General features: G+C 43.2%; 1 protein-coding gene across 1 annotated transcript in view; it reads left to right on the forward strand.

Moving 5' to 3' along the window:
* LOC144936942 (rhophilin-2-like) overlaps positions 1-8,256 on the forward strand; it is a 57,172-nt gene extending 48,916 nt beyond the window's left edge. The window contains exons 14-15 of the mRNA XM_078864185.1: positions 1,421-1,579; positions 3,844-8,256. Coding sequence (XP_078720311.1) covers positions 1,421-1,579; positions 3,844-4,059 — 375 coding nt within the window. The 3' untranslated portion in view covers positions 4,060-8,256. The remainder of the gene's footprint in view (positions 1-1,420; positions 1,580-3,843) is intronic.
* Positions 8,257-12,560: the final 4,304 nt, after the last annotated feature.

Consider the following 12,560-nt stretch of genomic DNA (forward strand, 5'->3'; position numbering starts at 1 on the left):
AGCGAGGCCCCGCTAACAGGATAAAAGGGGACCCGAGCAAAGGCTCTCGAGGCCGTCGTTGGAGTGGGATCCCCTCATCGTCGTCGCTGCTGTCGCCTTCGCCGCTGTCGTCTCGTGCCTTCGTCGCTGTCGCCATCCACTTGATAATTGCGCTGCTAGCCGTAGTTGGCTGTCTTCGCTCAGTGCCGTCAGTGTTAGACAGCTTGCGTTGTGTTGTAGGCTAGCAACGAGAGTAGAGTTGTGTTTTAAGCGAGAGGCAGCGTTGTGTTAGTGTAGGGTGTGTATGGTATATAGTGTACTAAGTGTGCTCGGTGTTAAATTAAATAATTGCCTCCAAGAGTTACGTCTCCAAACCAGCCACTACAGATGTTCAGAAGTGGCACACACCCCCAGGTCACACAGCAAGCGGATCAACCTAACTCACTGGCACCTTGGGAGTTTGAAGCCAGGCATCTGGACAGAAGGATCTCTGATGAGGTCCTTGATAGGCACAGAAGTGGTAGATATTTTATCCCCAAAGATATTATGGGCTAAGTCTACCCCGTAATAATATATGAACTCACAACCGTTCATAGAGTTAGTTGAGTAATCTAATCGCTTGCTCCATACATATTGCCACCTGAGGTCATCTGCTGCCTCGGAACTTCTCATTTACAGAGTAATCTAAACTATACAAACAATTTTTATTTCACCAGATAAGGCCCACTCTGCTGTTTAGTTTTTTTACAGTAGCGACCTGGTCACAAATGATAGCTCAACAAAGTGGCTTAACATGTGGAAATGTACAACAGCCAAATACTCTTAGACGCATTTTTTTAAATACGTAGGGAAAAGCAGGAGGACCCGGGGAAAAATCCACAGGACCACGGGGAGAGCATGCAAACTCCAAATATACAGGTGTCAGGTTCGGAATTGAACCCACAACCTCCTGTATACCAGGCGAGGTAGTTAACATCTGGCCACCATGACACCCAGACACCTGTGATAGATGCAGTATCCTAGCCCCAACCAGTACCATAATATTACGGCCACAGTGTCTGTAAATGCAGGCCATTTGGCCTTCCGAAAATCTCAACGCGGAAGTGGTTTTCACTGTCAGTAATCACTAAGAAATTAGTGGCTGTCCAATCTTGTCGACGAAGCATAACTCTGGGACGTTCCTTATAAGAGACCAAGATAGAAATATGAGCACCGTTTGGTGAATGTGATTGTATGCCTATGGTGTATGAGGGTAAACATTGGCATGTGGTTATCATTACAATGTTTGATGAGGATAAGGCTACGTTGGATTGTCTTTCGTTCTACGATTCATAACTAAATTATATTAAAGCAATACGAGTCATATGTATATATCGGTGGATCACATGTTTTTCCTTGAAAAGGTTTGCACCTCTTGTTTCCCACTGCTATGGCCCCACAGCTGGCAGGTGTGAAGAATGGAGACTGCATCGTGGCTCTGGGTGGTGAGGACTGCAAGTGGGCCAAGCACGTCGACGTCGTGGAGGCCATGCGCAGCGCGGACGCGGCCGGAGTGACGCTGCTCATCGTCTCCCCACTGCCCTCCGAGTCCACCAGCACGGTAAGAGGGGGTAGGCAGTTCGGTCCTCATGCGTTTGTAACGTCTCTCCGTCTCTTAGAGTTGACTTTCAATATTTCCATCTGTTACGTAGCAGTTATTTGTTACACAGTAGCAATCCATCTATCGGTCGATCTATCGTGCTGCCCTTCAGAGTTCAAATATCAACAGTAGAACATTCGACATTGGTTTTGATGACATGGGTCTTGCAAACCCGGACTATACGCATACACAAGTGCCTGTCCTTCCCCCAAACCCACATGTACGGAGGGGGAGAGGGGAATCCCCCTCCTCTTCACCCTTCATGGCAGACACTTTCAACCCTTTTAAAACTTTTAACCATTTTCCATTCCGATGACATATGACATACACATATGTATGTCATACATACACATATGTATGTCATATGTCACCGAAACGGAATCGGAAGAAAAAATAAAATAACTTTATCCGTACGTCTTTATGTTGGAAAACATACCGAGGCTCCAAAAATGTCATGCGAGAGAGCGTATGGCTCAGTTTGCCACCAGCTATCATAGAGTGCGGTCGTGTCGCTAAAGTTTTCTGCAGTGAGTACAATGTCTTTAAAAACAACAGCGCTATGCCTCTCTAAACAAAATTAATGCCAACCGTTTGCACGTTCCGAGATTCAGCCATGAACAGGACACCCACCCTGCAACTTTGGCGTCACTGTGGAGAGATGTTAACTCTCTCGTCTGGTATGCAGGAGGTCGTGTGATCGATCCCAACCCTAACGCCTATATATTTGTATCGTGTGGATTTTTCTCCGGGTCCTCCGGTTCTTTCCTACACACTTAGAAACATGCATTTAGAGTATTTGGCTGCTATAAATTTGCACAAGATAAGCCACTTCGTTAAACTATCACTTGTGGCTAAGTCGCTCCTGAGAAAGAGCTATATAGCTCAGTGGGCTTTACCTGGTAAAAAAACATTTGTTTAGTGAACTTGCAGACATCTTGGAACGAGAAAGGGTTAAACTCGCCAATTTCCGTGACTGCAAAGTGGTGGGCACTTCCGTGTGTCCCATTTGGTGCTGATTGTCGCGTGGCCCATCGCATGCACGTGCGATGTTGTGCATCACGGCTGGCAGTGCTGGCATTACTTTGCTCTCTGATGTTTCAGCGGTGTGGAATTAATTTGCATTGGCTAGATTTGCTTTTGAAGAAAGAGGTTAGATAAAAAGGCAAATTAGCTTCATGCTCATGTGAGAATGGGTAGCATTTTTTTCTGAACGTTAGATTTATCTTGAAATAACATTTAATTTTGTTTAAACCGGGAGCTCTGTGAGCATCATCGGGTAAAATATGCATTTGTATTCAGTGGTGTAGACTAGATATGCTGTATCTGAACGAGGGCGATCACTCAACTTAAGTTTACAACTATTTGTGCATCATAGCAGGTATGTGAATTTTCAACAAGCAAGGAAAATATGGAATGTGGCATTCCCTCCAATAAGATAGGACGCCATCAGTATTTGGTGGTATAGTGTTATAGTAATTTTGGAAGTTATATTATTAACATTACATTGCTTAGATATAGGCAAAATAATGCTATGCAACTATGTTGTGGTAAGTTAACTGTGGTGACCGTATTATATGAAAAGATTGGCCTCTGCCAACATAATATAGAATTCCACCACTGGCTTCGCTGCCAATCACTCATTCCTTTTTTAAACAGGAATACACGTTGGCTTGCACAATGTACTACAGTATACCAATGTTTAGTCAGCCCCATTGGGATAGGTAATATTCATAACAAAGCATTATATATACATACACATTTACAGTCCCATGTCAATCACATTTGATTGAAGGCCTCCTACAATTCTATGGGAACCTCATTTGCCAGTAAAAATATGATAATTGTTTTTTTACCCTTCTATCTGGCAACAAAACTGACACCTTTTTACAAGGAGTCATGTTTGCATAGACCGCAATACCTGCAGTCATAATACAAACAAAAGAACATAACTCTGATGGGGTCTGTTTGACCATAATTCACCAGGTAGAAACTGTGGGTTGGTCAAGTGGGACCCAAGATCAGTTCAGATATCACTCACGACCCCGATGTTCACCCTGGCCGGGAATCAAACTTGGGGTCTCGTTGTGGTTATAGCACATGTTGGAATAATCACGACGCCACTGCTTGCCTCCATAACAACCTTCGGGGATGATAACTGAACTCGTGATCTAGCTGTACGTATAGCTGTATGTTTACACACTTGTGCTGTGGTGTCGTGCTCGCAGCTGGAAAGAAGGACGAACGCAACCTTCCCCCTCTCCTCCTCGTCTCCGTCCCACGCGGCGAGTGGCATGAGTAAGACGAGCGGGCGAGCGGAGCAGGTGGGGCGAGCGCGGAGCCTGCTCCCTCTGGGCTGGCTCGGCGGGGTGAAGAAGAGCCGTGGACACAACACCCTTCCTGGAGTCTGCTTCAGTATAACCTCTTTGGGAAATGGCAATTAGCCTGCCTCCGCAACGCGTCGTGACGGTACCGTTTATCGAGCACCCAGTTCAGAAATTGGGTCGGCACATTTTCTGTTCGTGTGTGGTAGAATACAATGACAGCATTGTCTGTGGCTAATGACATAGACATCACATTTAAAGAAATCGTGAAGGCCATAGCTTTTGTGCAAGGAATTTGTAGATTATTTTCACGAGTTAATGTGGTGGTTGGTGATTATTTGAAAGTGTGAATCGGAGGTTGTTGCTTTGCCCTGTCCTGTTTGTGTGCATCACTGTGTGTAGATGTTCCCACCATTTTTTGATAATTGCTACAACTCCATTTATAAACGTAAAAAACTATTTCAAATCAGAGGTACAAATGCCTATAAGCTGATTTACTTTTTTTAGCAATACTGGATAAAATGTCAACACTTTTATTTTGAATTGTTGTCATATGGACATGGTTGTGCCCACACCAACTGGGAAATGTTTTTTATATTCAAATTAGGACAAAATTGTGATGTTAATTCCCACTCTGCAAATTTGCACAATCAAGTGCTTTTAGAATTGAATTTTAGAATTGCATCAATGAAGCATGCATTATTTGTATTTGGCACATGCTATGTTTTTTTGTATGAAGGAAGTATATCAAGTGCTTGGGTGAGACTTAAGGTGTGCGAGTGTGCACATTGTGTGCATGATGAATCTAAATGTCACTCCCACTGCTAGTCTACAGCCTTTAGAGGGCTGGAGAGCTTGCTGGTCATTGTGTGGATATGTTTGCATGTAATTGTCAGTTTGGATCTCCCTGGCACCTAACAATTTCTCTGAGATGTACTCAAATGTGTTAAAGACCATGTGATATAATTCCCTAAAGTAGGCCCCTTGTATATTATTATCAAATATAATGTATATAAAATGCACCCTACTTGACTAGCTCCCCACCCAGGTCTCCCATGTGACACAAACCACTTTGTGGGCTTCTGTCCAATTGAAGGACATGGAGTTACTGTACTTGAATATCAAGTACAAAGCAGCTTCTCCAAAACCTGTCAGGCCAACATTTTTGCTCAACAATTTGATATGACCATTATCATCCATGAACAGTCTACAGCTTGATGAAGGCTATCCCAAGTCGACATTGTGTTTTAAATTTTAAAACATCCTAAAATACTGTACTATGAACATGTTGGAGTTAGGCCTTCATAAATACTTTTTTTGAAGGCCTTGGCAGCACACGCAACATTAATAATTCTCCAAATTGAAACTCATTGAAGAGATATTAATCTATGACCGGAATGAAGCACACTACCGGGTCTTAGAGGTTGTGTGTGCACCAACCAGAAAATGCAGAAACCCCTCGGTATAATGACCTACTGAATTGGAGCAACAACTCTTGCACTGCGGTAGATGGCCCGTGTCTCCTGAATCCTACCGTCCGTCTCTGGCAGTCAGAGAAAAATAGTTGATTCCTGAAGAGATTCCCCCATACTGTGACAGATTTCTCCATCTGGGGAACCTGAGAGGGGGGGGGGGACCCATCTGAGTGCCTGCAGGTCGGAGAATCACGACGTGCCTGTCCCATTTGGGGGTGACTAGCACCGGGGAGGCGTGGCCCTCCTGACCTTGGCCAAAACCCTTGGAATTAACGGCAGCAGAGCAAAAGCAAATGGCAAGCCCCTTGCTCCAGGAGATACTGACCGCATCTGCCACCAAGAGCTTGCACGTCTCAGAAATGGGTGCAGTAGGATGGATGGGAGGAGATGGTTCTCTGCCGAGGCAGACGAGTCCGCTGGTGGTTTGAATGCCTCGGGATGCAGACTCCACTCGCCCAGATCCAACTAGCCTTTGCTGAGTCGGTCCTTCACACGGTTCAGGACACCACAGAGGTGTACAATGGACAGGGTTATGCGGTGCTGCTGGTAACAGGGACCAGGAGAATATCTCCCAGTGACCTGTATCAACCTGCTGAAGTGAACAGAGGCCTATCTTTGGTTCCGCATGACTACCGACATTACATTGTTCAAACGGACCAGCACCTTCTTCCTTCTGACTACATAGCTAAATGCTCTCAGGGAATTCTGGACTGCTCTTAGCTCCAGCGTGTTTAAACTGTTGAGTATATATCCATTGCCGCTGGGCTGTCAAGCCTCCCAGGTGTGCTCTCCAACCCCAGCAACTAACATTAGTCTCCAAGGCCAGTTCTGGATACAGATCGTCCAAAGTCGTCTCACCACCATAGAAGGTCGTCTGTCCCTTTACAAACTCTGACTTCCGGTTCGGTTGTGAGTGGCAAGAGATGTCGAGTCACCACTGTGCTAACAGGTACCACTGCAGGGGCGGCATTTCTAAGGTTATGGTGGCGAGATGTTAACTACCTCGCTTGGTATGCAGGAGGTCGTGTGTTCGATCCCGACCCTGACTCCTGTATATTTGGAGTTTGGATGTTCTCCCTGTGGTCGTGTGGATTTTTCTCCGGATCCTCCGGTTAACCCTCCATTTAGAAACATTCCCTTAAGAGTATTTGGCTGCTATAAATTTCCACATAAGCCACTTCGTTGAGCTATAATTTGTGTTAGCCAGGTCGCTTCTGAAAAAGAGCTATATAAAAGAGCTATATTGCTTAATGGGCTATAGTTTGTAGGCGGGGCTAACCCAACAACCTCAACTGCCGAGCCTGGAGTTGGATGGTGCCGGGTTTCGCGATGCACAGAAAGATCCTGCTCTGCGAGGTGGCAAAGAGCATGATGTAAAAATGCTCGAGGTCCTCCCAAGACAGTCGATCAGTACGATCCTGGACAGAACTTGGCCGTATCAGAGAGTGAAATTATATTTTTTTTATGCAGAGTGTCCCACGCCTGCTGCAAATGCTGATGGAGGGCAGGGACAAAAGGGGAAAGCCCTGGAACTATTATGCGCTCACTCTTGAGAACATCACCAGGTTAGGTGCCTCTAGCTTAGGAAGTAGGAGATCTTTTCCCACGTGACAGAGCCAATCAAATCAAGTTGTCACGTGGGCAAATATTTCCAATTGATTTGTTTTTTCAGCAAACCGGAATGTTGAAAAGCAATCCAAATGTTGACAACTGTGTACGTTTTTGCGGGAGATTACATCCAACATCATCAGCTTTTAACAGCTCAGCTCTGGAAAATTGACATTATCTAACCCAAATAATTAATAATTATGGATGGGAGTGCAGGAAAAAATACAGAAGGTCAAACCCCACCTTCTTTTATAAGTACACCTGGGGGTTGGGTTGGCCTTCCAGAAAACCAGTTCTCTGGACGCCAAACCCGTTTGGAGAGCTCTACCGTAGTTATTAATGCAGAGAGTGCTGCCAGGCATTCAAAAACAATACGTACATTTTAAACATGTCCTACCATTTTCTGATTGATTTGTTTGGGTCCAGTCAAAGAAGTTTAATGAATTTAGTGTGAGGTAAAATAGAAAATCTTGTGATTGGGAAATATTTTGAGAATGAAAATGTCCAGGATACTTAATCTTTGCCAGTTCTGATGTCGTGTATCCAGAAAGTGAACGGCTGGCATATAGGTTAATTATGTTATATAGTTTATATTTCTGCTATAAGTAAATGTATATTGCTGCTACACAAACACACCCTCTTTGATTACATATATTTTAGGCATCATCAAAGCCAGAGTGAATGGCTTTCCCTTGCCTGTGTGTTTATTTAACTATTAATATTCACAGTGACACTTATGGAGTATGGTTTGTTCGAATGTAAAATGTATTGTTAATATTTATCAACCCTGGCATTTCTGGTATTAATACTACTGCTAACATAATTTGTCTCAGTACTGTACCATAACCAGCCAATTAGCCATAGCATCGCATTTCATTAACTCCACTGCCATTAACTGTAGTTTGACTTGTTTGTTGTCTTTTGATACTTCATAAGTTCAATAGTACGTTGCATGTAAGCAAATCTCAAGACCAATATAATTAAGTGTATGAATCTAGCATTTTTAATCACGCCACTTGCCCATTTACTTTTGGAGAGAAAATATTGACTCCTATGTCCAGAAATGCCAAGATAGTTGTCGCCTCTTTCAATGTTGCAGTTGAAAACAACTCATTGTAGTCCTGCACACCCTGTCAGCCACAATACATCTTATTGAAATCTCACGCCAAAACTCTTATTTTTCTTTACATCCAAAACAACTGCACAATAAACTTACGGCAAGTCCACACTCAATCTTTTCGGTGTGTTTTGTGCATAGAAATGCCCATTGACTGTAGCAGGAGCTGGGATATGTGTGCCAGGAGTTTATTTCACCACAATACTGACCTCGAGTAACTACTAGTTACAGTGCTTCATAATTATTGTTGCGGTTAGGCCACAAGGATCTGGTACAATTTCAGCAGTAAGACCCTCCACCACCTTACGGGAAAACAAATTAAATTGTGACATGCATGAGAGATTAACATGCCCATTATTATAATAGGGGTTTTCCCCTTTTTCTGGCAACAAAACTGAAACCTTTTTGCGAGGATTCATGTCTGCATTAACCACAATGCTTGCAGTCAAAATGCAAAAAAAAACACTGATAATATATGCATTGTCCTTGAAACTGATTGGTCCACACCAAGGGACAGCTTTCTTTTGATCCTCGACCCAAATTGGTGCTCGACCAGAGGGAGCCAAAAGGCGTACAGCTCAAAGACAATGCACTATCAAAGTAATGAGGGCTCGGGGTGAGCATCTACATCATTAGACCTCCTTTGCCAGTACCACACCCTATTATTATATTTTGGTACTGGCAAAGGAGTTCCTCATTACTTTGATAGTGCATTGTCTGAGCTGTATGCCTTTTGGCGTCCTCTGGTCGAGCACCAATTGGGTCGAGGATCAAAAGAAAGCCGTCCCTTGGTGTGGACCAATCAGTTTCAAGGACAATGCATATATTATCAGTGTGTTTTTTGTTTGGATTTTGACTGCAAGTATTGTGGTTAATGCAGACATGAATCCTCGTAAAAAGGTTTCAGTTTTGTTGCCAGAAAAAAGGGGAAAGCCCTATTATATTTTTGGTACTGACAAAGGAGGTCTAGTAACGCCAATTCTTATTTCAGCTCACTGGCACGTTGAACAAATTTGGCTAAATCATTGACTTAAGCCAAAATCAAGTATCATGTTGGCTGCGAAAATGTACGTGTTAAAAACAAGCACTTTTGACTCCAGGTTTAAAATTGACAAGTAATAAATTATGGTCCTAATTGCAGCAAAGTACCGAAAACTACCATACATTTACTGCAAACTATCACAATACAGTTAGACTAGCTGAGGGGGGCCCGTTACCTGGACACATATTCAAATATATAAACAAAACGTTAGACAATATATAAGTACGCAGTCACATCGCACTATAAAAGAGTAAACCACTTATAACATAAAAAACAGCTAATTGATACGAGCTGGACGTGAGCTGGATAAGTCGACTGCCATCTCCATTTGAATGACAACCGTGTCTGCACGCGGTCCCAGACAAAGGAGATGGCTCTTGGTATTACCACGCCATATCAGATATCCCGGATTCCTAATACATGTTTCTCCGCGGTCAAACTGTTATATGACAGAGACCGCGGGCGAGTATATCCTTCCTCCAGGCCCGATATGTCGCAGTCTTGTCCTCTAGGACCGGTTCATAGAGGAGGTGACAGGTTTATTGAGGCAGGAGTCTGCAACTCCCCCACTCTCCACATTTCCTGAATGGGGTTTCCCCAATGCCCGACCCGGAGTTTGTGGTCTGCCACGCAAGCTCGCACGCATCCCGGGTCAGCACACAACAATCAACACGTTAAATCTTGACTTAAAGCTTTCGTGACTGCAGGAATCCATATTCTTTGGGTCTTTCGGTAAAGTCACGTAGATAGGTTCAAATAAATTAACAAAAAATCTACGACGTTTCGATCGAAGCTGCTGAACGATCTTAGATTATCATGTTAATTTTTACCGGGCAGCCCTTTGATTGGTGGGAAAACCCACCACCGTCGTGGTTGCTGCCCACCACTCACATTAACATTGGCTGCTGACATTTGGGCTACGCTCATTTCAACCCTTTATAAACAATTTACCTTTAGAAGCTAACTTTTATTCCTGATGACGAACGCTTGTGTTGCGATCGAAACGTAGTTTTTTGTTATTTTCTTTGAACCGATCGATGTGACTTTACCAAAAGACCCAAAGAAAATCAACACACTGCCAAGCCCACAATAAAGCGAACCAATAAAATGTTTTTATGCATAAACCCAAATTAACAAGCATATGCAGCACATAGCAAACTTGATGGAGGCCTTCGAAAGGTGAAATACTCCAGGGGATACTGAGCACAGCTTGAGGCCTTGTTCCCGATCCAATACCGAACACATTCCTACGGAGGGAGCTGGTAGGAACGTTGGGTCGCTCGGTCAATGGCCAGGGTCAACGGCGGCGTGGTGTATTCCGCAAATATGCCCGACTGTGAGTGCGGGCACAAGCCGGCGTGAGTAGGTTAAACGTTGAGTTTTATAAGGGCACCACGGGGTGACCAGCCCCTCCCCTCCCATTTTTGGATGCACGACGGACGGACACAATAATCCCCTGTGGGCAGGTGGAACCAGGTGGTTTCTACCAGTAATATGCATATACATATAGACATCAAAAACCGTCACGGACGGCTGAATACTATATTTATAAACATGCAATCCCAATAGAAAGTGAAATGATTTGGTCAAACTTCTGCCAATCTGCCGTGTCTAATATTTTCAGTTTGTATCATGCGGTAAGCACCGCTCTATTGCACGCACGCACCGTGTGGCTACGGTAAAAGAAAGCGGATGGGTACACAATCGCAGTCCCATCACACACGCGATATAAACATGTTACCCCTCTACTCCTTGTGAACGATTTTGTTGAGTCAACAACACCTCAGACTATGTACTGCAGTTACACTTTAAAGTTGAGTTTCCCTATTGTCCTAAATACTTAGCTGGTGTCTTCGTGGACAATGGCCACTACGTGCAGTTGAGTGGATCAAATCCGGAATTATAAAAGCACCCCCCCCCCCCATAACATTACATATCACACTACAGTATACAGCTCAGAAATAGTACACGTGTGTAATTGTTACATACCCTCCCCAATATTCAAATATGCTCAAAAAGTACCCCCCAATGTATTGCTATAAACAATATATTTTTTAAATAATTGCTATGCTATGTAAATAAAAACAACAATTTGCTAAACCTTGGCCACAATATCTGGACTTGTCTTCATATAACAATGCATAGATTTCTGTTTTTTTTTTATTGTGGTTATGGTTGTACTTTGTTAATCCGTAATCTCTGCCATTACATACAATGAAACAAGAAAAGGTAAAAGTAATATTTAAAACAAACCTTTTTTTTAAACACCCTTTAATGAAATGTACCATACTAGCAATGGAAGAACTCCACGACTTCAGGAAGTGGCCCCGAAGCTTGCCATAACGTAAGGGACCTTGGTAATTTACAGCCAACGTCAGTTGACCGTGGACAATTGGAGGTAAGCCAAAACATAACATATAAAAAAGAATGTTTTAAAATGTTTTATTTTTTACGATAGAATATAGTATTGTCATCAGTATGATATAAGTCAGGGGTCGGCAACCTACGGCTCCGGAGCCGCATGCGGCTTTTTACGGGCTGCTTCTTGACGATATGTACGTATGTACAGTATATGTACATAGATGCATTGCGGCTCTTGAAATACTGAATTTTGTACCGAATTGGAAAGAAATGGCTCTTCTTGTTATTTTGGTTGCCGACCCCTGATATAAGTATACCAAGTTCGCAGTCGATACCACATTGGGAAGAGGGTAAAAATTGCGTTGGAAGATTTGAGGATACAACAATTAAAAGAGTGTAATAAAAAAAACAGAGCAATGTAATACAATACACTTAGACATTGTAAAAAAATTATAAAAAGTCCAACCCATGTGTTAGTGAATTTTTTTTATATTTTAGCCAGGAAATTAGTTTTCAAATTTAGATTCATTTTTTTTCTGGGGGGGATACCCCTAGACCCCCTGGAAGATTTGTTCCCCCCCAATGTTGACTCCATGGCTACGGCCTTGGTACATAGTGTGCTGTATAGTGTGATTCGTCATGTTGTGACATACCCTCCCCATGTGCAATGTCTAAGTGGCCGTCCATAAATGACGTCATGCGATTTTGGCCGATTTTTTTACCCCCTCCCCCCCTCGTCACAAAAAGTCAGATCCTCCTCAAATATGACGTCACAAAGCTCTGCCCCCTCCCCCCCCCCCCCCAAAACCATATTTCCATTTTTGAAAATAAAACATGCTTCAAATCACTTTAAACTATTATCATTGTGGTGCGTATTTAATGTGGCGCTGCACTCTGATGTTGTAGGAGAAAACATGTATTAAAAAGGCGTTGGAAAGCTGAAATTTAGCATACAATTCACTTAAAAATATTCAAAGTGTAACTAAAACTGCAGATGTTCAGAATATATTGAAATTCT

The sequence above is a fragment of the Lampetra fluviatilis genome, chromosome 17, assembly GCF_964198595.1.
Source record: "Lampetra fluviatilis chromosome 17, kcLamFluv1.1, whole genome shotgun sequence".
Taxonomy (NCBI): domain Eukaryota; kingdom Metazoa; phylum Chordata; class Hyperoartia; order Petromyzontiformes; family Petromyzontidae; genus Lampetra; species Lampetra fluviatilis.